A 26,054-nucleotide genomic window follows, 5' to 3' on the forward strand; every position below is an offset into this window, starting at 1 on the left:
GGAAGTATTGGTGATTATAAGCTCAATCCTGCAGCTTCTTTCATGTGAACCTTGTATTGTGATGTTCCTCTGTTATTCTGCCCCTGTATCTCCACATCAACAAGGGGAATGGTAACGCCCAGTTGTCAGTTTAATCAGATATTCCACGAGGCGTATCAGAAGGACGGTGTGAGCTTGTGGCGGGGCTGATAGTATTAATAGAGGAACATGGCTCCTCCACCTCTTCTCTCATTTCCTCACCCTTCTATCTGAGCATTAGTTAAACCTGTTTCCTGGAAGCCGGGAGACCGTCAGTATGAAGATCACTACAGCTCCACCAGAGATTATCACTCAGCTCTCCCAAATCTTTCTCATTATCCGGAGGACGTAGCACTTCAGGGGGCTGGGAAAGCTGAGTGACAGATCTCCAACACAACAGGACATGAGAAGTGATGGGAGAAGCTTAGATGTTCCCGGAGGATTTCTCTATATATCTGCACTGATCCTCCTTCCATATGGTATAGTCAGGAGGGGTCCGGTCAGGGGGATCTCCCAGTACAAAGCGGGGATCTCCTGCTCCGGGTGACGTCACCTGATCCCTCAGGGATTTCAGCCGTGAGTGGTTCTAGGATTCAGCAGAACATGGAGTCTCATATTGCAGAAGTCCGAGCTCAGCCCCCGCTATCAGATTATCCGGACCCCGTCCTGCTCTATTTCCAGAGCCCTCACCATGTCCTGCCCCGTCCTCCTGTAATCCTACTATACCTCACTGATCCATCTATATATTATCTATCTATCTATTTATTATCTATCTATTATCTATCATCTATCTATTATCTATCTATTATCTATCATCTTTCTATTATCTATCTATCTATCATCGAGATTATCTATCTATCTATTATCTATCTATCATCTATTATCTATTATCTATCTATAAATCTATTATCTATTTATCTATCTATTATCTATCTATTATCTATCTATTATCTGTCATCTATTATCTATCTATTATCTATATATTATCTATCTATCATCTATTATCTATTATCTATCTATCATCTATTATCTATTTGTCTATCTATCTACAGTGAAGGAAATAAGTATTTGATCCCTTGCTGATTTTGTAAGTTTGCCCACTGACAGAGACATAAACAGTCTTCTATAATTTTAAGGGTCGGTTAATTTTAACATTGAGAGATAGAATATTATTATTATTTATTATTTATTATTATAGCGCTATTTATTCCATGGTGCTTTACATGTGAGGAGGGGTGTACATAATAAAAACAAGTACAATATTCTTAGTCAATACAAGTCACGACTGGTACAGGAGGAGAGAGGATCCTGCCCTCGAGGGCTCACAGTCTACAAGGGATGGGTGAGGATACAGTAGGTGAGGGTAGAGCTGGTCGTGCAGCGGTTTGGTCGATCGGTGCTTACTGCAGGTTGTAGGCTTGTCGGAAGAGGTGAGTCTTCAGGTTTCTTTTGAAGGTTTCCACAGTAGGCGAGAGTCTGATATGTTGGAGTAGAGAGTTCCAGAGTAGGGGTGATGCGCGGGAGAAAGCTATCAAAAATAAAATCCAAAAAATCACATTGTATAAAATTACATGAATTGATTTTCATTTTGCAGTGAGAAATAAGTATTTGTTCCCCTGCTGATTTTGTACGTTTGCCCACTGACATTAACAGTCTATAATTTTAAGCAGGGCCGGCATTAGGGGCAGGCAGAACAGGCAGCTGCCTGGGGCCCCCGCTCCCCCAGGGGCCCCCAGCTAGCGGCAAGTCACGCAGCTGCTATGGGGCCCTTGTGAGGCAGGGGGGCCCGCCTGCCGCCAGCGCCGACTCCCCCGCCGCATTGAACTATACCGGCGTCTGCCGGTACAGTTCAAAGCAATGATGGAGGAGAGACCGTCACCTGACGCTCCCTCTCCCATCATTCCCCGCTCTGCCTCTGGCACAGTGGGTGCGCGTCATCGCGTACTCACTGTGCCTCAGGCAGTGCGGCGGCAGCCGCCGACACAGGAGCAGGGAGCAGCGCAGGCTCGGGGAGAGGTAAAGAGCTTGTGTTTTGTTTTTTTTTTTACTGGACTGTGCGGCCATTCTCGGGATGAGAGAGGCGGGGAGGGAAGGGGGGATGTGGGCAGTGCTGTATACTACTGTGGGCTCTGCTGTATACTACTGTGGGCTCTGCTGTATACTACTGTGGGCTCTGCTGTATACTACTGTGGGCAGTGCTGTATACTACTGTGGGCTCTGCTGTATACTACTGTGGGCTCTGCTGTATACTACTGTGGGCAGTGCTGTATACTACTGTGGGCTCTGCTGTATACTACTGTGGGCTGTGCTGTATACTACTGTGGGCAGTGCTGTATACTACTGTGGGCTCTGCTGTATACTACTGTGGGCTCTGCTGTATACTACTGTGGGCTCTGCTGTATACTACTGTGGGCTCTGCTGTATACTACTGTGGGCAGTGCTGTATACTACTGTGGGCAGTGCTGTATACTACTGTGTGGGCTGTGCTGTATACTACTGTGTGGGCTGTGCTATAGACTACTGTGTGGACTGTGCTATATACTATTGTGTGGGCTGTGCTATATACTACATGGCTGTGCTATATACTACTATGTGGGCTGTGCTATATACTATGAGGGTATATTATATTCTATGGGGAGGCTGTGTTATATACTATATGGCTGTGTTATATATTTGGGGGTACATTATACATTATATTCTATGGAGGGGGCTGCATTATATTCTGTGGGGGGCTTTATTAGATTTTATGAGGGATGATTGCATCATACCCTTTGATGGGGCTACATTGTATTCTATGGGGGGCTGTATTATATTTATATTCTATGAGGGGTGATTGCATCATACTCTATGAGGGGGCTACATTATACTATATGGGGGGCTGCATTATATTCTATGGGGAGGTTACATTATACTCTGTAGGGGGTTACATTATACTCTGGGGTGGCTGCATTATATTCTGTAGGGTGGTGGCTGCATTATACTATATGTGGGCTGCATTATACTGTATCGAGGACTATGGGGAATACATTATACTATATGAAGAACTATGGGGTGCATTATACTATGGGAAGTGAATTGTACTACATGGATGACTATGGCGGTGCATTATACTATATGGAGCACTGTGAGGAGTGTATTATGCCATATGGAGGAGATTATTATTATATGGAGGACTGAGGAGTATATTTTAATATATGGAAGACTATGAGGAGTGTATTATACTATATGGAGGACTGTGGGAAGTGTATAATACTATATGGAGGACTATGAGGAGTGTATTATACTATATGGAGGACTATGGGGCACATTATATTATATGGAGGACTATGGGGTGTATTATACTAAACAAGCAAAATGCTGCATATTCATTGGGTGATTGGATTGTTTATGCCGGAATAAAAATCATTGTTCTCAGCAGCACATCGCCGGTGTAAACTGTAGATGTGCTGCTGATAACATGATACTGTATGGTGATCTGTTAGTGATCGTTCTGTCCCCTTTATTCTTTCTCAGATGGTGGAAAGAGGCCGGGAAACAAGCGTCCAATGACTTCAGTATTGTCAATCACACTCGTTTAGCTGCCTAAGATCAGCGCATGTAAATACAGCAGAAATGCTTCTGTATGATGTGCAATATGTTAGCATTTGGGGCCCCATTTTAAACTTTCCCTAGGGCCCCACTTTGCCTAAAACCGGCCCTGATTTTAAGGGTCTGTTAATTTTAACATTGAGAGATAGAATGTAAAAAATAAAATCCAGAAAATCACATTGTATAAATTATATACATTTATTTGCACTTTGCAGGGAGAAATAAGTATTTGATCCCTCTGGCAAACAAGACTTAATACTTGGTGGCAAAACCCTTGTTGGCAAGCCCAGCAGTCAGACGTTTTTTTGATGTTGATGATGAGGTTTGCGCACATGTCAGGAGGAATTTCGGTCCACTCCTCTTTGCAGATCATTTCTAAATCATTAGATTTTGAGGCTATCGCTTGGCAACTCGGAACTTCAACTCCCTCCATATGTTTTCTATGGGATTAAGGTCTGGAGACTGGCTAGGCCACTCCATGACCTTAATGTGCTTCTTTTTGAGCCACTCCTTTGATGCCTTGTCTGTATGTTTTGGGTCATTGTCTTGCTGGAAGACCCAGCCACGACCCATTTTTAATGTCCTGGCGGAGGGAAGGAGGCTCTCACTCAGGACTTTACGGTACATGGCTCCATCCATTCTCCCATTGATGCGGTGAAGTAGTCCTGTGCCCTTTTTGAGAACACCCCCAAAACATAATGTTTCCACCTCCATGCTTGACAGTGGGGATGGTGTTCTTTGGGTCATAGGCAGCATTTCTCTTTCTCCAAACACGGCAAGTGGAGTTAATGCCAAAGAGCTCATTTTCTGTCTCCTCTGACCACAGCACCTTCTCCCAATCACTCACAGAATCATCCAGGTGTTCAATGGCAGACTTCAGACGGGCTACACATGTGCCTTCTGAAGCAGGGGGACCTTACGGGAACTGCAGGATATTAAACCTTTATGGCGTAATGTGTTACCAATGGTTTTCTTAGTGACTGTGGTCCCAGCTGCCTTGAGATCATTCACAATTTCCCCCCCATGTAGTTTTAGGCTGATCTCTCACCTTCCTCATCATCAAGGATACCCCACGAGGTGAGATTTTGCATGGTGCCCCAGATCGATGTCAATTGACAGTCATTTTGAATTTCTTCCTTTTTCTTATTATTGCACCAACAGGTGTCTCCTTCTCACCCAGCGTCTTACTTATGGTTTTGTAGCCCATTCCAGCTTTGTGCAGGTCTATGATCTTGTACCTGACATCCTTATGAAGCTCTTTGGTCTTGCCCATGTTGTAGAGGTTAGAGTCTGACTGATTGAGTCTGTGAGGAAACACACAATAAGCACCTATATAGACCATAAATCAAACCTAAAATAGGAAAAAATGTGACGTAATGTGTCTTATATGGTCAAGGTGCACTGTGATAGCTTCAGTGTAAACCACTGATAGAAGGGACTAAACCACCAAACCACCGTAAGATAGGAAATCACCAGAGATTACCACAGTATTAGGATTAATAACATGCCTTTATTACATGTATTGGCAATACATAAAAGTTATAAGTTTGTGATAAAATATTTCATACAAGAGATTATTATTTAATAACAAAAAACCGCAGGTAAAATACAATATAATATATGGTACCCAAGATTCCCGAATATACAGGTAGCAACCCCCTAAAAATAAGAATTGCCTTTACTCGCTGTGTTGCACATAAAAAAGAGAGATATATACCCAAGATTATATTATATATATTTTTTAGAAAATGTGAAAAATAAATATGTGTCAAAATTAATAATTTTTTTTTTTTTTTTTAAACGTGCCAAAATCACATACAAAATATAACAAAACCACACTAAATAACCGTGGTGATATAGAAATTGATCAATAAGAAATATATATAAAAATTAATCATATAAAGTGATAGCAGCGTATTTTATATATAAAGTGTCTAAGTGCATGAAGTAATGGTAACTCAGCGAGGTAAATCGGGGTTACTTATTACATATGAGGTGTCCTAGTATACATATTGATATTATATCAGGGTGACTATGATTATGTTCATTACATCTATATTTGCCCAATGGCTGTGGTGACTCATGGATAAACCACCATATATACTAACAGTACACCATATATCTATATGCTTATTTGTATATTTTAGTGGCTAAATGGAACCATTACCATCAAATGAATTCCCATAAGCCAGCTGGTTAGAAATAGGGCAACGCGGCAACACCTGTAATAAGGATTGGGTCCAGGACCTGCGTGCGCATATATAAAATACGCTGCTATCACTTTATATGATTAATTTTTATATATATTTCTTATTGATCAATTTCTATATCACCACGGTTATTTAGTGTGGTTTTGTTATATTTTGTATGTGATTTTGGCACGTTTAAAAAAAAAAAAAAAAAAAAAAAAAAAAAAAATTATTAATTTTGACACATATTTATTTTTCACATTTTCTAAAAAATATATATAATATAATCTTGGGTATATATCTCTCTTTTTTATGTGCAACACAGCGAGTAAAGGCAATTCTTATTTTTAGGGGGTTGCTACCTGTATATTCGGGAATCTTGGGTACCATATATTATATTGTATTTTACCTGCGGTTTTTTGTTATTAAATAATAATCTCTTGTATGAAATATTTTATCACAAACTTATAACTTTTATGTATTGCCAATACATTTAATAAAGGCATGTTATTAATCCTAATACTGTGGTAATCTCTGGTGATTTCCTATCTTACGGTGGTTTGGTGGTTTAGTGATTGAGTCTGTGGACAGGAGTCTTTTATAAAGGTGACTATGTAAGACAGCTGTCTATAATGCAGGTAACGAGTTGATTAGGAGTCTAACTGGTGTGTAGGAGCCAGAACTCTTAATGGTTGGTGGGGATCAAATACTTATTTCTCACTGCAAAATGCAAATAAATGTATATAATTTATACAATGTGATTTTCTGGATTTTATTTGTGATATTCTATCTCTCAATGTTAAAATTTACCTACTCTTAAAATTATAGACTGTTCATGTCTTTTTGTCAGTGGGTAAATTTACAAAACACTGGTCAACGCAATTTTTCTGGCAAAAGGTTTTAAAACATTTTAAGTCAATTTTGGCTGCTGATTACGAATATGAACTCCGTTTTGGCTATCACATCAGGATTTCGAGATATTTTCAATTTTCGATGACAATTACTCCTATCTAATGTTTTATGATGATAAAAACACATGATTTTTGATACTACATTTTGTATATTTTTAATCAAGGAATAACGAAGATGACAAAGTCTATGTACAGCAAATCAAATATACTTACAGAATGAAACTACAAAATATAAAAACACATATATATGGCACACCGATGAATGACAAATTACAGTTATTGGACCTTTCTTTTCTTGGCTGATCTGTGATCTGCGGCTTCTGGGTTGTCTCTCACCAAGCTCCAGCAATAGTCAGCCATCATATGTGAGTCCCATCGGCCTTGATACCGTTCTTCCATTGTTGTAATGTCCTGATGAAAACGCTCCCCTTGTTCCTCGCTCACATCCCCAAGGTTCTCTGGAAATAAAGTCCAAATGGCTGTGTAACTAGTGAATCTTGATCCTCATTCTCCATCCCAGATTTCGCAGACTCATTAGTGGCGCTTCCACAATCTCTTCATAGTTGTCTGCTTTCTTATTCCCTAGAAAATTCTGCACCACATTACAAAATGCATTCCAAGCTCTTTCTTCTGTCTCATTCATTGATGTGATAAAATTTGGGTCTCTCATAAGTGTTCTTATTTGAGGTCCATCAAATATTCCAGCCTTTTTCTTCTCTTCACTAAGACCAGGAAAAGTTGAACATATATAGTTACAGCATTCTCCACTGTGATTGAGAGCTCTGACGAACTGCTTCATCAATCCAAGTTTTATGTGTAAGGGAGGAAAGACAATGTCCTTCCTATCCACTAGAGGATCATGGATGACATTCTTATCGCCAGACGACAAACTCTGTCACTGAGGCCATTCAGTTTTCACCCAATGCTCTGCTGTAGCTCTACTGTCCCAGTAGCACAGAAAACAAGGGTGCTATCATAACAAATGGGAATTATGCATGTTCAAAGAAAACAGAGATATTCTCACATTTATTGGGAGACTAAATGAAAACTAAATTTACCTTAGTGAACGGTATAAACCGGCACTTTTCATACACTACTTATATTTATCATGGAATTCTTGAACATGGGCTATATACCTGTAGCGCAAAAACGTGTTGTGATAGAGAAATTATAAGATCGGATTTGAATTCAGCACCCTCAAATTAGTCTAAAACTGTTCTTAAAGTCCATGCCAGAACATTTTTCTTTTTTTTGTAGACCAGTGAAATCAGCAGGGGATCAAATACTTATTTCCCCCACTGTAGATGTTCCAGGTGGTTCACGCAGTAAAAGGCTTTATTTCTGCATCCCTTGTAGTAGATGGAAGTGAATAAGTTCAATATCAGAAACCCTGGTGTTCTAGGGCAGAGAAGCATTAATATCTGCTTTCCTAGTGTTTAGGGTAGTAAAGAACTTGATTTTTGCACCCACAGTAATCTGTCATTGTGAATGGGATCAACATCAGAGTGCCTTGTTCTCTAGGGAAGGAAAATAATCTGTATCTACATCCCTGGTGGTCTAGAGGAGGAAAATAATGTATATATACATCCCTGGTGGTCTGCACCAATGAAGGAACATTTTTTAGCATCCTTGATGGCATAGGCTAGTGAACGAGTATATTTTAGTATCCCTGGTGGTCTGGGGCAGAAAATGGTTCCTATTTCTGATACATGATGTCCTGTGATCTGCGCACCTTCCCCTGACTATTTAACAGCCATTTAATTGCTATTCCGTGTCCTAAATAGAGATTAGCCGATTATTAGAAGGGTAGGCCACAATTAGAAAAATATAGCAGTTTTCATTCAGAAACAGCGCCACCCCTGACTACGGGTTGTGTGTGGTATTGCAGCCCACTGAAACCAATGGTGCTCAGTTGCACTATTACTCATGGCCCATTGATAGGAATTTTTGGAAGAACAACCTGTTTTTTTTTCTCATCTGTCCTACCCCTATTGTGTATTCTCCCCTACAGCGCACCCTGTAGGCCATGGGAAACATGACGATGTGTCAGTAGTGGAACCGTAGTGCTCAGTGGGGCTCTATGGCTTCCCATAGGCCGATGTCCAGAGACTTGTCTTGGTTTATGGTAGGTGTTCGATACATTGTATCACTGTTCCCATGAGGAGGCTATAGGTGCACGGCAATCCATAGGCTCCTGTATGATTCCGGATCCATAGAGCGCAGGGGACGGTGACGTCTGACAGTTCTGATGATAACTGTGTGACATGCGACCATTGTGGAGAAGACGAGGGAATAGCAGGGTGACAGGTACCTGGGTGTGAAGTCACCGCTGTCAAGGCTGCAGGTAAAATCAAGCCATTAATCAAATAAAAGTCAACTATAATTCCTGGCAGAAAGGGGAACATTCTGCTGTCCGGGAGGGAGCGGTCCTAGCGTGATATATGTGGGGGGAGGTAGGCTCAGGTAGGAATTGGATATAAAATGCAGAGACAAACGGAGACACAAAGTAACAGAAGTCAGTAAATGTAGTAACGAGAGGGAAGTGACCGGGGCCATAGGAAGCCATGTCCATGAGAGCGCTGCTCCCCCAGGTCTGGGTAAGTCCAGAAGTGCGATTCTCCACAGTCTGACAGCACACAACGCAGGAGGAAACGGAGAGCGACTAAGTTATAAGATCCATCAATTTATGGCTGGAGGCAAGGGATGGTACAAGGTTTGTAAGTCTCAGCGGTCATGTGAAAGCTGCAGAATGTCAGCAGAGGCTCGACAGGAAAACCCCTTTAAATTTTCCACCCTTAAATTCAATGTAATTATGGCATTCTCATACCAGTTTATGTGACCACTATCATCCCAAAAGTAGCGCTCGAGATCAGGACAGAAGATTGCAATTAACTTGCAAAGCTTAATTAATAGCATGTGTTATACTCCAGAGCTGCACTCACTATTCTGCTGGTGCAGTCACTGTGTGCATACATTACATTACTGATCCTCCTGAGTTACCTCCTGTATTATACCCCAGAGCTGCACTCACTATTCTGCTGGTGCAGTCACTGTGTACATACATTACATTACTGATCCTGAGTTACATCCTGTATTATACCCCAGAGCTGCACTCTCTATTCTGCTGGTGCAGTCACTGTGTACACACATTACATTACTGATCCTGAGTTACATCCTGTATTATACTCCAGAGCTGCACTCACTATTCTGCTGGTGCAGTCATTGTGTACATACATTACATTACTGATCCTGAGTTACATCCTGTATTATACTCCAGAGCTGCACTCACTATTCTGCTGGTGCAGTCACAGTGTACATACATTACATTACTGATCCTGAGTTACATCCTGTATTATACCCCAGAGCTGCACTCACTATTCTGCTGGTGCAGTCACTGTGTACATACATTACATTACTGATCCTGAGTTACATCCTGTATTATACCCCAGAGCTGCACTCACTATTCTGCTGGTGCAGTCTCTGTGTACATACATTACATTACTGATCCTGAGTTACATCCTGTATTATACCCCAGAGCTGCACTCTCTATTCTGCTGGTGCAGTCACTGTGTACACACATTACATTACTGATCCTGAGTTACATCCTGTATTATACTCCAGAGCTGCACTCACTATTCTGCTGGTGCAGTCATTGTGTACATACATTACATTACTGATCCTGAGTTACATCCTGTATTATACTCCAGAGCTGCACTCACTATTCTGCTGGTGCAGTCACAGTGTACATACATTACATTACTGATCCCGAGTTACATCCTGTATTATACTCCAGAGCTGCACTCACTATTCTGCTGGTGCAGTCACTGTGTACACACATTACATTACTGATCCTGAGTTACATCCTGTATTATACCCCAGAGCTGCACTCACTATTCTGCTGGTGCAGTCATTGTGTACATACATTACATTACTGATCCTGAGTTACATCCTGTATTATACCCCAGAGCTGCACTCTCTATTCTGCTGGTGCAGTCACTGTGTACATACATTACATTACTGATCCTGAGTTATATCATGTATTATACCCCAGAGCTGCACTCACTATTCTGCTGGTGCAGTCACTGTGTACATACATTACATTACTGATCCTGAGTTACATCCTGTATTATACCCCAGAGCTGCACTCACTATTCTGCTGGTGCAGTCACTGTGTACATACATTACATTACTGATCCTGAGTTACATCCTGTATTATACACCAGAGCTGCACTCACTATTCTGCTGGTGCAGTCACTGTGTACATACATTACATTACTGATCCTGAGTTATATCCTGTATTATACACCAGAGCTGCACTCACTATTCTGCTGGTGCAGTCACTGTGTACATACATTATATTACTGATCATGAGTTACAGCCTGTATTATACTCCAGAGCTGCACTCACTATTCTGCTGGTGCAGTCACTGTGTACATACATTACATTACTGATCCTGAGTTACATCCTGTATTATACCCCAGAGCTGCACTCACTATTCTGCTGGTGCAGTCACTGTGTACATACATTACATTACTGATCCTGAGTTACATCCTGTATTATACACCAGAGCTGCACTCACTATTCTGCTGGTGCAGTCACTGTGTACATACATTACATTACTGATCCTGAGTTATATCCTGTATTATACACCAGAGCTGCACTCACTATTCTGCTGGTGCAGTCACTGTGTACATACATTATATTACTGATCATGAGTTATATCCTGTATTATACCCCAGAGCTGCACTCACTATTCTGCTGGTGCAGTCACTGTGTACATACATTACATTAATGATCCTGAGTTACATCCAGCATTATACTCCAGAGCTGCACTCACTATTCTGCTGGTGCAGTCACTGTGTACATACATTACATTACTGATCCTGAGTTACATCCTGTATTATACCCCAGAGCTGCACTCTCTATTCTGCTGGTGCAGTCACTGTGTACACACATTACATTACTGATCCTGAGTTACATCCTGTATTATACTCCAGAGCTGCACTCACTATTCTGCTGGTGCAGTCACAGTGTACATACATTACATTACTGATCCTGAGTTACATCCTGTATTATACCCCAGAGCTGCACTCACTATTCTGCTGGTGCAGTCACTGTGTACATACATTACATTACTGATCCTGAGTTACATCCTGTATTATACCCCAGAGCTGCACTCACTATTCTGCTGGTGCAGTCTCTGTGTACATACATTACATTACTGATCCTGAGTTACATCCTGTATTATACCCCAGAGCTGCACTCTCTATTCTGCTGGTGCAGTCACTGTGTACACACATTACATTACTGATCCTGAGTTACATCCTGTATTATACTCCAGAGCTGCACTCACTATTCTGCTGGTGCAGTCATTGTGTACATACATTACATTACTGATCCTGAGTTACATCCTGTATTATACTCCAGAGCTGCACTCACTATTCTGCTGGTGCAGTCACAGTGTACATACATTACATTACTGATCCCGAGTTACATCCTGTATTATACTCCAGAGCTGCACTCACTATTCTGCTGGTGCAGTCACTGTGTACACACATTACATTACTGATCCTGAGTTACATCCTGTATTATACCCCAGAGCTGCACTCACTATTCTGCTGGTGCAGTCATTGTGTACATACATTACATTACTGATCCTGAGTTACATCCTGTATTATACCCCAGAGCTGCACTCTCTATTCTGCTGGTGCAGTCACTGTGTACATACATTACATTACTGATCCTGAGTTATATCATGTATTATACCCCAGAGCTGCACTCACTATTCTGCTGGTGCAGTCACTGTGTACATACATTACATTACTGATCCTGAGTTACATCCTGTATTATACCCCAGAGCTGCACTCACTATTCTGCTGGTGCAGTCACTATGTACATGCATTACTGATCCTGAGTTACATCCTGTATTATACCCCAGAGCTGCACTCACTATTCTGCTGGTGCAGTCACTGTGTACATACATTACATTACTGATCCTGAGTTACATCCTGTATTATACACCAGAGCTGCACTCACTATTCTGCTGGTGCAGTCACTGTGTACATACATTATATTACTGATCATGAGTTACAGCCTGTATTATACTCCAGAGCTGCACTCACTATTCTGCTGGTGCAGTCACTGTGTACATACATTATATTACTGATCATGAGTTACAGCCTGTATTATACTCCAGAGCTGCACTCACTATTCTGCTGGTGCAGTCACTGTATACATACATTACATTACTGATCCTGAGTTACATCCTGTATTATACCCCAGAGCTGCACTCACTATTCTGCTGGTGCAGTCGCTGTGTACATACATTGTCTGTTTATCTTCCTCTGGTCTTGGCTCTTGTGCTTTTATTACATAATAATGTTCCTAAGTTTATTAAGTCATATAACAGTTGATATCTCCCATTATTATGACTTATTCCTTCATCGGCTTCTTCCCCTTTTTCTTATTATTAGATATTTATTATTTATTACAATAATTACAGCCTCTTTGTATCTTCAATCTTGACTCGGGGAAAGTGTCGGACAGATAATTAATTTATCCCAATTGTCCAATTAATACACACGTTCACCTGAGCTGTCGTCTCGTCTGATGCATCTTCCCAGAAAACATCTATTCATCCATCCACCATGTCTTCTAAGCTGCAGGCATCCAAGTTGTTGGTTCTCAGCTGCAGTACCGGGCACAGCCTATGGGTCAGGGTGGAGCTGTTTTGCATAGAAAGCAGCCATGATTTTCTGTTCCCATACATCCCTGATTACCTATCATCGCTCGCACTTCCAGGCCTCCCTCGGTGCCCGGAGAACTCAAAGTTCAGTTGTTCCTTTTTTTCCCTTTTGTTTTGCAATTGTTATAGAAAAAGATACAATGTAACAATGTCTCGGTTTATTTCCCTGCTGACACTTTTCCATCCATGTTGCACTGAGGTCCCGGTTCAGCCCTTTTTCTCCAGGTCCATCCACCGTCCATCTTCTGCGTCTCCTGCCCGCTCCCAACCTCTCCTTCCTCACTTACTCTCTGGCGATCGCACTGATATTTAATATCTCAGGTTTTGCAAGTGGTCATGTGACACGCTATATATATCTATATACCACTATACCTGAGCTTGCACCGTTAGCCTGCTCCCTCTACAGAAGCTCCTTCACAAACATACAGGCTTGGAGTATGAGGAGTCCATAACTTTGGCCAAGAAATGTATCAAGGATAAGAAAAAAGATTAAAACTTTAAGGAGGGGAGGACAGAAGGAAGTCACTGAGTGAAGACCCCCGTAAACAGCCTACGAAGGGTATTGGGCATTTAATGAAGGGCACAAGAGACCAAGAAGAAGAAGAAGAAGAAGAAGAAGAAGAAGACACAAGACGTTTTATGAGAGACCCATTTCCAGGGACTTAGTGAGACATCTTATAGATTGGAGAAGGGCATGAGCGGCAAAGAGCGATCTGCCGGAGACAGTCGGTAAAGGATTACTAGGAGGTCACTGACAGTCTTGGGTGGTATGGAGAGGACGGAAGCCCCCAAGGAGTCACAAAACAATGGCTGCAAGTCAGGGTGGTGGGGCGATGACCCCCAATACCAATATATGCAACTGCGAGAAAGCTCCACCTATGGGATTCCCAACCAGACGCCTGCTCCAGTGCCGGAGAGTCCCGGGGAGCAGGCACCAACCCAACCCCAGGTAAGGAGAAGGCCATGACTGCGGCTTATGGGGCTAAGGGGGGCTGCATGGAAGTCAGGGACAGGTATGACTGCAGAAGGCTGGAAACCTTATCACGGGAAGCAAAGGACTATTAATAGAAGAGTGTGCGATTCTGAGAAGTGTTATCCGGGGAGCAAGACGAGGTCATGGAGAGTGGTCAAAGAAAGGTTAACGTAGGGAAATATGGAGGGCGCATGGAAAACATTAGTGGAGGGTCCCTGTGGAGACGTGGGGTAAAGACCACAGCATCTAAGAAGCCCCATATAAGTGCACGGGCTCTGTGATATGTCCCCGTGGGATGTGTGGCTACGACAAGAGCATGAACGCTAACCAAAGTCAGGACTACATAGGGGAGCGGGATGTATGTGGACAGAAATTACCCAAGGCTTTCTTGGGCAGCTTCTGTCTATAATTATATATGTACAGCTGGTATAACCTGGGTATCTCCTGTATATAATTATATATGTACAGCTGGTATAACCTGAGCATCTCCTGTATATAATTATATATGTACAGCTGGTATAACCTGGGCATCTCCTGTATATAATTATATATGTACAGCCGGTATAACCTGGGCATCTCCTGTATATAATTATATATGTACAGCTGGTGTAACCTGGGCATCTCCTGTATATAATTATATATGTACAGCTGGTATAACCTGGGCATCTCCTGTATATAATTATATATGTACAGCTGGTATAACATGGGCATCTCCTGCATATAATTATACATGTACAGCTGGTATAACCTGGGCATGTCCTGTATATAATTATATATGTACAGCTGGTATAACCTGGGTATCTCCTGTATATAATTATATATGTACAGCTGGTATAACCTGGGCAACTCCTGTATATAATTATATATGTACAGCTGGTATAACCTGGGCATCTCCTGTATATAATTATACATGTACAGCCATTATAACATGGGCATCTCCTGTATATAATTGTATATGTACAGCTGGTATAACCTGGGCATCTCCTGTATATAATTATATATGTACAGCTGGTATAACCTGGGTATCTCCTGTATATAATTATATATGTACAGCTGGTATAACCTGGGCATCTCCTGTATATAATTATATATGTACAGCTGGTATAACCTGGGCATCTCCTGTATATAATTATATATATACAGCTGGTATAACCTGGGCATCTCCTGTATATAATTATACATGTACAGCCGGTATAACATGGGCATCTCCTGTATATAAATTGTATATGTACAGCTGGTATAACCTGGGCATCTCCTGTATATAATTATATATGTACAGCTGGTATAACCTGGGTATCTCCTGTATATAATTATATATGTACAGCTGGTATAACCTGGGCATCTCCTGTATATAATTATATATGTACAGCTGGTATAACCTGGGCATCTCCTGTATATAATTATATATATACAGCTGGCATAACCTGGGCATCTCCTGTATATAATTATATATGTACAGCTGGTATAACCTGGGCATCTCCTGTATATAATTATATATGTACAGCTGGTATAACCTAGGCATCTACTGTATATAATTATATATGTACAGGTGGTATAACCTGGGCATCTCCTGTATATAATCATATATGTACAGCTGGTATAACCTGGGCATCTCCTGTATATAAATATATATGTACAGCTGGTATAACCTGGGCATCTCCTGTATATAATTATATGTGTACAGCTGGTATAACCTGGGCATCTCCTGTATATAATGATATATGTACAGCTGGTATAACCTGGGCATCTCCTGTATATAATTATATATGTACAGCTGGTATAACCTGGGCATCTCCTGTATATAATTATATATGTACAGCTGGTATAACCTGGGCATCTCCTGTATATAATTATATGTGTACAGCTGGTATAACCTGGGCATCTCCTGTATATAATGATATATGTACAGCTGGTATAACCTGGGCATCTCCTGTATATAATTATATATGTACAGCTGGTATAACCTGGGCATCTCCTGTATATAATTATATATGTACAGCTGGTATAACCTGGGCATCTCCTGTATATAATTATATATGTACAGCTGGTATAACCTGAGCATCTCCTGTATATAATTATATATGTACAGCTGGTATAACCTGGGCATCTCCTGTATATAATTATATATGTACAGCCGGTATAACCTGGGCATCTCCTGTATATAATTATATATGTACAGCTGGTGTAACCTGGGCATCTCCTGTATATAATTATATATGTACAGCTGGTATAACCTGGGCATCTCCTGTATATAATTATATATGTACAGCTGGTATAACATGGGCATCTCCTGCATATAATTATACATGTACAGCTGGTATAACCTGGGCATGTCCTGTATATAATTATATATGTACAGCTGGTATAACCTGGGTATCTCCTGTATATAATTATATATGTACAGCTGGTATAACCTGGGCAACTCCTGTATATAATTATATATGTACAGCTGGTATAACCTGGGCATCTCCTGTATATAATTATACATGTACAGCCATTATAACATGGGCATCTCCTGTATATAATTGTATATGTACAGCTGGTATAACCTGGGCATCTCCTGTATATAATTATATATGTACAGCTGGTATAACCTGGGTATCTCCTGTATATAATTATATATGTACAGCTGGTATAACCTGGGCATCTCCTGTATATAATTATATATGTACAGCTGGTATAACCTGGGCATCTCCTGTATATAATTATATATATACAGCTGGTATAACCTGGGCATCTCCTGTATATAATTATACATGTACAGCCGGTATAACATGGGCATCTCCTGTATATAAATTGTATATGTACAGCTGGTATAACCTGGGCATCTCCTGTATATAATTATATATGTACAGCTGGTATAACCTGGGTATCTCCTGTATATAATTATATATGTACAGCTGGTATAACCTGGGCATCTCCTGTATATAATTATATATGTACAGCTGGTATAACCTGGGCATCTCCTGTATATAATTATATATATACAGCTGGCATAACCTGGGCATCTCCTGTATATAATTATATATGTACAGCTGGTATAACCTGGGCATCTCCTGTATATAATTATATATGTACAGCTGGTATAACCTAGGCATCTACTGTATATAATTATATATGTACAGGTGGTATAACCTGGGCATCTCCTGTATATAATCATATATGTACAGCTGGTATAACCTGGGCATCTCCTGTATATAAATATATATGTACAGCTGGTATAACCTGGGCATCTCCTGTATATAATTATATGTGTACAGCTGGTATAACCTGGGCATCTCCTGTATATAATGATATATGTACAGCTGGTATAACCTGGGCATCTCCTGTATATAATTGTATATGTACAGCTGGTATAACCTGGGCATCTCCTGTATATAATTATATATGTACAGCTGGTATAACCTGGGCATCTCCTGTATATAATTATATATGTACAGCTGGTATAACCTGGGCATCTCCAGTATGTAATTATATATGTACAGCTGGTATAACCTGGGCATCTCCTGTATATAATTATATATGTACAGCTGGTATAACCTGGGCATCTCCTGTATATAATTATATATGTACAGCTGGTATAACCCGGGCATCTCCTGTATATAATTATATATGTACAGCTGGTATAACCTGGGTATCTCCTGTATATAATTATATATGTACAGCCGGTATAACCTGGGCATCTCCTGTATATAATTATATATGTACAGCTGGTATAACCTGGGCATCTCCTGTATATAATTATATATGTACAGCTGGTATAACCTGGGCATCTCCTGTATATAATTATATATGTACAGCTGGTATAACCCGGGCATCTCCTGTATATAATTATATATGTACAGCTGGTATAACCCGGGCATCTCCTGTATATAATTATATATGTACAGCTGGTATAACCCGGGCATCTCCTGTATATAATTATATATGTACAGCCGGTATAACCTGGGCATCTCCTGTATATAATTATATATGTACAGCTGGTATAACCCGGGCATCTCCTGTATATAATTATATATGTACAGCTGGTATAACCTGGGCATCTCCTCTATATAATTATATATGTACAGCCGGTATAACCTGGGCATCTCCTGTATATAATTATATATGTACAGCTGGTATAACCCGGGCATCTCCTGTATATAATTATATATGTACAGCTGGTATAACCTGGGCATCTCCTGTATATAATTATATGTGTACAGCTGGTATAACCTGGGCATCTCCTGTATATAATGATATATGTACAGCTGGTATAACCTGGGCATCTCCTGTATATAATTATATATGTACAGCTGGTATAACCTGGGCATCTCCTGTATATAATTATATATGTACAGCTGGTATAACCTGGGCATCTCCTGTATATAATTATATATGTACAGCTGGTATAACCTGAGCATCTCCTGTATATAATTATATATGTACAGCTGGTATAACCTGGGCATCTCCTGTATATAATTATATATGTACAGCCGGTATAACCTGGGCATCTCCTGTATATAATTATATATGTACAGCTGGTGTAACCTGGGCATCTCCTGTATATAATTATATATGTACAGCTGGTATAACCTGGGCATCTCCTGTATATAATTATATATGTACAGCTGGTATAACATGGGCATCTCCTGCATATAATTATACATGTACAGCTGGTATAACCTGGGCATGTCCTGTATATAATTATATATGTACAGCTGGTATAACCTGGGTATCTCCTGTATATAATTATATATGTACAGCTGGTATAACCTGGGCAACTCCTGTATATAATTATATATGTACAGCTGGTATAACCTGGGCATCTCCTGTATATAATTATACATGTACAGCCATTATAACATGGGCATCTCCTGTATATAATTGTATATGTACAGCTGGTATAACCTGGGCATCTCCTGTATATAATTATATATGTACAGCTGGTATAACCTGGGTATCTCCTGTATATAATTATATATGTACAGCTGGTATAACCTGGGCATCTCCTGTATATAATTATATATGTACAGCTGGTATAACCTGGGCATCTCCTGTATATAATTATATATATACAGCTGGTATAACCTGGGCATCTCCTGTATATAATTATACATGTACAGCCGGTATAACATGGGCATCTCCTGTATATAAATTGTATATGTACAGCTGGTATAACCTGGGCATCTCCTGTATATAATTATATATGTACAGCTGGTATAACCTGGGTATCTCCTGTATATAATTATATATGTACAGCTGGTATAACCTGGGCATCTCCTGTATATAATTATATATGTACAGCTGGTATAACCTGGGCATCTCCTGTATATAATTATATATATACAGCTGGCATAACCTGGGCATCTCCTGTATATAATTATATATGTACAGCTGGTATAACCTGGGCATCTCCTGTATATAATTATATATGTACAGCTGGTATAACCTAGGCATCTACTGTATATAATTATATATGTACAGGTGGTATAACCTGGGCATCTCCTGTATATAATCATATATGTACAGCTGGTATAACCTGGGCATCTCCTGTATATAAATATATATGTACAGCTGGTATAACCTGGGCATCTCCTGTATATAATTATATGTGTACAGCTGGTATAACCTGGGCATCTCCTGTATATAATGATATATGTACAGCTGGTATAACCTGGGCATCTCCTGTATATAATTGTATATGTACAGCTGGTATAACCTGGGCATCTCCTGTATATAATTATATATGTACAGCTGGTATAACCTGGGCATCTCCTGTATATAATTATATATGTACAGCTGGTATAACCTGGGCATCTCCAGTATGTAATTATATATGTACAGCTGGTATAACCTGGGCATCTCCTGTATATAATTATATATGTACAGCTGGTATAACCTGGGCATCTCCTGTATATAATTATATATGTACAGCTGGTATAACCCGGGCATCTCCTGTATATAATTATATATGTACAGCTGGTATAACCTGGGTATCTCCTGTATATAATTATATATGTACAGCCGGTATAACCTGGGCATCTCCTGTATATAATTATATATGTACAGCTGGTATAACCTGGGCATCTCCTGTATATAATTATATATGTACAGCTGGTATAACCTGGGCATCTCCTGTATATAATTATATATGTACAGCTGGTATAACCCGGGCATCTCCTGTATATAATTATATATGTACAGCTGGTATAACCCGGGCATCTCCTGTATATAATTATATATGTACAGCTGGTATAACCCGGGCATCTCCTGTATATAATTATATATGTACAGCCGGTATAACCTGGGCATCTCCTGTATATAATTATATATGTACAGCTGGTATAACCCGGGCATCTCCTGTATATAATTATATATGTACAGCTGGTATAACCTGGGCATCTCCTCTATATAATTATATATGTACAGCCGGTATAACCTGGGCATCTCCTGTATATAATTATATATGTACAGCTGGTATAACCCGGGCATCTCCTGTATATAATTATATATGTACAGCTGGTATAACCCGGGCATCTCCTGTATATAATTATATATGTACAGCTGGTATAACCTGGGCATCTCCTGTATATAATTATATATGTACAGCTGGTATAACCTGGGCATCTCCTCTATATAATTATATATGTACAGCCGGTATAACCTGGGCATCTCCTGTATATAATTATATATGTACAGCTGGTATAACCCGGGCATCTCCTGTATATAATTATATATGTACAGCTGGTATAACCCGGGCATCTCCTGTATATAATTATATATGTACAGCTGGTATAACCTTGGCATTTCCATTGGAATACAGTCTTTCTCGGATTCCTCCAGAGACCCTGTTGTTGTGCTCAGCAGAGAGCTGATCTATGTGACGCACAGTATTTTTAATGGGTGTTTTATAGATTTTTTTTACTCTTGTTTTGATATTTACACAATTATTATTTTTGTTTATGAATCTTTGATATTAAAGTTTTACATTTCTGAATGTATCTTTTGTTATGTTGATACTCAAATCATTTGTTGATATTCTTTACGGTTCGGGTGAAGATCTCGCCTTCTCTATCGGTCATTTTTCTTCACAGCGTTTGTGAACTTTTTATGTAACACTGGACCCCGAGTGTCAGCGTCATTATCCTGTAAGAAATACTAGAATCAAATGTAAAGTTCATAAAACAAATAAACAATAACAAAATCATCACAATAACACATCAACGAGGCATCATTTCCTCAGCTTACTGTCATTCACAACACGTCATAATTACCAGACAGGATCCCTCCACGTGGTGCCTCCTGGTCCCGCCACCTTGTGTGGTCCTCATCTCCTTGCTATCGTCTTTCTCTCTCAGGGACCCATCCTTGAATGACTGACAACCTTCCTTCTGTCTCTCAATTTCCTCCCTTCCATCTCCATCCATTTTCTTCTCTCCTCTTGTCCCGCTTGGGTCCTTTATATCCCATTTTGGGACTTCAGCTGTAAGCTCTCCCATCATCCTGGAGATACGATGTCTCACCTTGTGAACAAAAAGCTGCTCTGATCTACCAGTTCTTTCCCAACAATATACAATGCATGGAAAATGTCATTCAGTGTCACACACTGTATCTAAAGGACAAAGAGACATGAAGGCCAGAAGGTGTCACCCCCTAAACGTTGTAATACAAGGGGGAATTCTTGTGGACACAGGAGCCTTTGGACTTTAACAACCTGCAAACATTGATATGGACCCCTAGTGTCAGTGTCATTATCCTGTACCCCCGAGTGTCAGTGTCATTATCCTGTACCCCCAGTGTCATTATCCTGTACCCCCAGTGTCAGCGTCATTATCCTGTACCCCGAGTGTCAGTGTCATTATCCTGCACCCCGAGTGTCAGTGTCATTATCCTGCACCCCGAGTGTCAGTGTCAGTATCCTGTACCCCAAATGTCAGTGTCATTATCCTGTACCCCCAGTGTCAGTGTCATTATCCTGTACCCCCAGTGTCATTATCCTGTACCCCCAGTGTCAGTGTCATTATCCTGTACCCCGAGTGTCAGCGTCATTATCCTGTACCCCCAGTGTCAGTGTCATTATCCTGTACCCCGAGTGTCAGTGTCATTATCCTGTACCCCCAGTGTCAGTGCCATTATCCTGTACCCCGAGTGTCAGTGTCATTATCCTGTACCCCCAGTGTCAGTGTCATTATCCTGTACCCCGAGTGTCAGTGTCATTATCCTGCACCCCGAGTGTCAGTGTCAGTATCCTGTACCCCAAATGTCAGTGTCATTATCCTGTACCCCCAGTGTCAGTGTCATTATCCTGTACCCCCAGTGTCATTATCCTGTACCCCCAGTGTCAGTGTCATTATCCTGTACCCCGAGTGTCAGCGTCATTATCCTGTACCCCCAGTGTCAGTGTCATTATCCTGTACCCCGAGTGTCAGTGTCATTATCCTGTACCCCCAGTGTCAGTGCCATTATCCTGTACCCCGAGTGTCAGTGTCATTATCCTGTACCCCCAGTGTCAGTGTCATTATCCTGTACCCCGAGTGTCAGTGTCATTATCCTGTACCCCTAGTGTCAGTGTCATTATCCTGTACCCCGAGTGTCAGTGTCATTATCCTGTACCCCGAGTGTCAGTGTCATTATCCTGTACCCCGAGTGTCAGTGTCATTATCATGTACCCCCGAGTGTCAGCGTCATTATCCTGTACCCCCGAGTGTCAGTGTCATTATCCTGTACCCCGAGTGTCAGTGTCATTATCCTGTACCCTGAGTGTCAGTGTCATTTTCATGTACCCCCAGTGTCAGTGTCATTATCCTGTACCCCCAGTGTCAGTGTCATTATCCTGTACCCCGAGTGTCAGTGTCATTATCCTGTACCCTGAGTGTCAGTGTCATTTTCATGTACCCCCAGTGTCAGTGTCATTATCCTGTACCCCCAGTGTCAGTGTCATTATCCTGTACCCCGAGTGTCAGTGTCATTATCCTGTACCCTGAGTGTCAGTGTCATTTTCATGTACCCCCAGTGTCAGTGTCATTATCCTGTACCCCCAGTGTCAGTGTCATTATCCTGTACCCCGAGTGTCAGTGTCATTATCCTGTACCCCCGAGTGTCAGTGTCATTATCCTGTACCCCGAGTGTCAGTGTCATTATCCTGTACCCTGAGTGTCAGTGTCATTTTCATGTACCCCCAGTGTCAGTGTCATTATCCTGTACCCCCAGTGTCAGTGTCATTATCCTGTACCCCGAGTGTCAGTGTCATTATCCTGTACCCCGAGTGTCAGTGTCATTATCCTGTACCCCCAGTGTCAGTGTCATTATCCTGTACCCCGAATGTCAGTGTCATTATCCTGTACCCCCAGTGTCAGTGTCATTATCCTGTACCCTGAGTGTCAGTGTCATTATCATGTACCCCCAGTGTCAGTGTCATTATCCTGTACCCCCAGTGTCAGTGTCATTATCCTGTACCCCCAGTGTCAGTGTCATTATCCTGTACCCCGAGTGTCAGTGTCATTATCCTGTACCCCCAGTGTCAGTGTCATTATCCTGTACCCCCAGTGTCAGTGTCATTATCCTGTACCCCGAGTGTCAGTGTCATTATCCTGTACCCCGAGTATCAGAGTCATTATCCTGTACCCCGAGTGTCAGTGTCATTATCCTGTACCCCTAGTGTCAGTGTCATTATCCTGTACCCCCAGTGTCAGTGTCATTATCCTGTACCCCCAGTGTCAGTGTCATTATCCTGTACCCCCAGTGTCAGTGTCATTATCCTGTACCCCCAGTGTCAGTGTCATTATCCTGTACCCCGAGTGTCAGTGTCATTATCCTGTACCCCCAGTGTCAGTGTCATTATCCTGTACCCCGAGTATCAGAGTCATTATCCTGTACCCCGAGTGTCAGTGTCATTATCCTGTACCCCTAGTGTCAGTGTCATTATCCTGTACCCCCAGTGTCAGTGTCATTATCCTGTACCCCCAGTGTCAGTGTCATTATCCTGTACCCCCAGTGTCAGTGTCATTATCCTGTACCCCGAGTATCAGAGTCATTATCCTGTACCCCGAGTGTCAGTGTCATTATCCTGTACCCCTAGTGTCAGTGTCATTATCCTGTACCCCCAGTGTCAGTGTCATTATCCTGTACCCCAAGTATCAGAGTCATTATCCTGTACCCCCAGTGTCAGTGTCATTATCCTGTACCCCAAGTATCAGAGTCATTATCCTGTACCCGAGTGTCAGTGTCATTATCCTGTACCCCCAGTGTCAGTGTCATTATCCTGTACCCCGAGTGTCAGTGTCATTATCCTGTACCCCGGGTGTCAGTGTCATTATCCTGTACCCCTAGTGTCAGTGTCATTATCCTGTACCCCAAGTATCAGAGTCATTATCCTGTACCCCCAGTGTCAGTGTCATTATCCTGTACCCCGAGTGTCAGTGTCATTATCCTGTACCCCGAGTGTCAGTGTCATTATCCTGTACCCCGAGTGTCAGTGTCATCATCCTGTACCCCGAGTGTCAGTGTCATTATCCTGTACCCCAGTGTCAGTGTCATTATCCTGTACCCCCAGTGTCAGTGTCACTATCCTGTACCCCAAGTATCAGAGTCATTATCCTGTACCCCCAGTGTCAGTGTCATTATCCTGTACCCCGAGTGTCAGTGTCATTATCCTGTACCCCGAGTGTCAGTGTCATTATCCTGTACCCCGAGTGTCAGTGTCATTATCCTGTACCCCCAGTGTCAGTGTCATTATCCTGTACCCCGAGTGTCAGTGTCATTATCCTGTACCCCGGGTGTCAGTGTCATTATCCTGTACCCCCAGTGTCAGTGTCATTATCCTGTACCCCCAGTGTCAGTGTCACTATCCTGTACCCCAAGTATCAGAGTCATTATCCTGTACCCCCAGTGTCAGTGTCATTATCCTGTACCCCGAGTGTCAGTGTCATTATCCTGTACCCCGAGTGTCAGTGTCATTATCCTGTACCCCGAGTGTCAGTGTCATCATCCTGTACCCCGAGTGTCAGTGTCATTATCCTGTACCCCAGTGTCAGTGTCATTATCCTGTACCCCCAGTGTCAGTGTCACTATCCTGTACCCCAAGTATCAGAGTCATTATCCTGTACCCCCAGTGTCAGTGTCATTATCCTGTACCCCTAGTGTCAGTGTCATTATCCTGTACCCCCAGTGTCAGTGTCATTATCCTGTACCCCGAGTGTCAGTGTCATTATCCTGTACCCCGGGTGTCAGTGTCATTATCCTGTACCCCCAGTGTCAGTGTCATTATCCTGTACCCCGAGTGTCAGTGTCACTATCCTGTACCCCCAGTGTCAGTGTCATTATCCTGTACCCCGAGTGTCAGTGTCATTATCCTGTACCCCAGTGTCAGTGTCATTATCCTGTACCCCCAGTGTCAGTGTCATTATCCTGTACCCCAAGTATCAGAGTCATTATCCTGTACCCCGAGTGTAAGTGTCATTATCCTGTACCCCAGTGTCAGTGTCATTATCCTGTACCCCCAGTGTCAGTGTCACTATCCTGTACCCCAAGTGTCAGAGTCATTATCCTGTACCCCCAGTGTCAGTGTCATTATCCTGTACCCCTAGTGTCAGTGTCATTATCCTGTACCCCCAGTGTCAGTGTCATTATCCTGTACCCCGAGTGTCAGT

The 26,054-nt window shown here is 41.6% G+C and overlaps 1 protein-coding gene across 2 annotated transcripts in view; it reads left to right on the forward strand.

Moving 5' to 3' along the window:
• Positions 1-13,692: 13,692 nt before the first annotated feature.
• Positions 13,693-26,054, forward strand: part of CLCN1 (chloride voltage-gated channel 1) — a 102,678-nt gene continuing 90,316 nt past the window's right edge. For both annotated transcript variants that reach the window (XM_077258088.1, XM_077258086.1), the window contains exon 1: positions 13,693-14,400. In XM_077258088.1, the coding sequence (XP_077114203.1) occupies positions 14,221-14,400 (180 nt within the window). In that variant the 5' untranslated portion in view covers positions 13,693-14,220. The remainder of the gene's footprint in view (positions 14,401-26,054) is intronic.

Source organism: Ranitomeya variabilis, chromosome 4, assembly GCF_051348905.1.
Source record: "Ranitomeya variabilis isolate aRanVar5 chromosome 4, aRanVar5.hap1, whole genome shotgun sequence".
NCBI lineage: Eukaryota > Metazoa > Chordata > Amphibia > Anura > Dendrobatidae > Ranitomeya > Ranitomeya variabilis.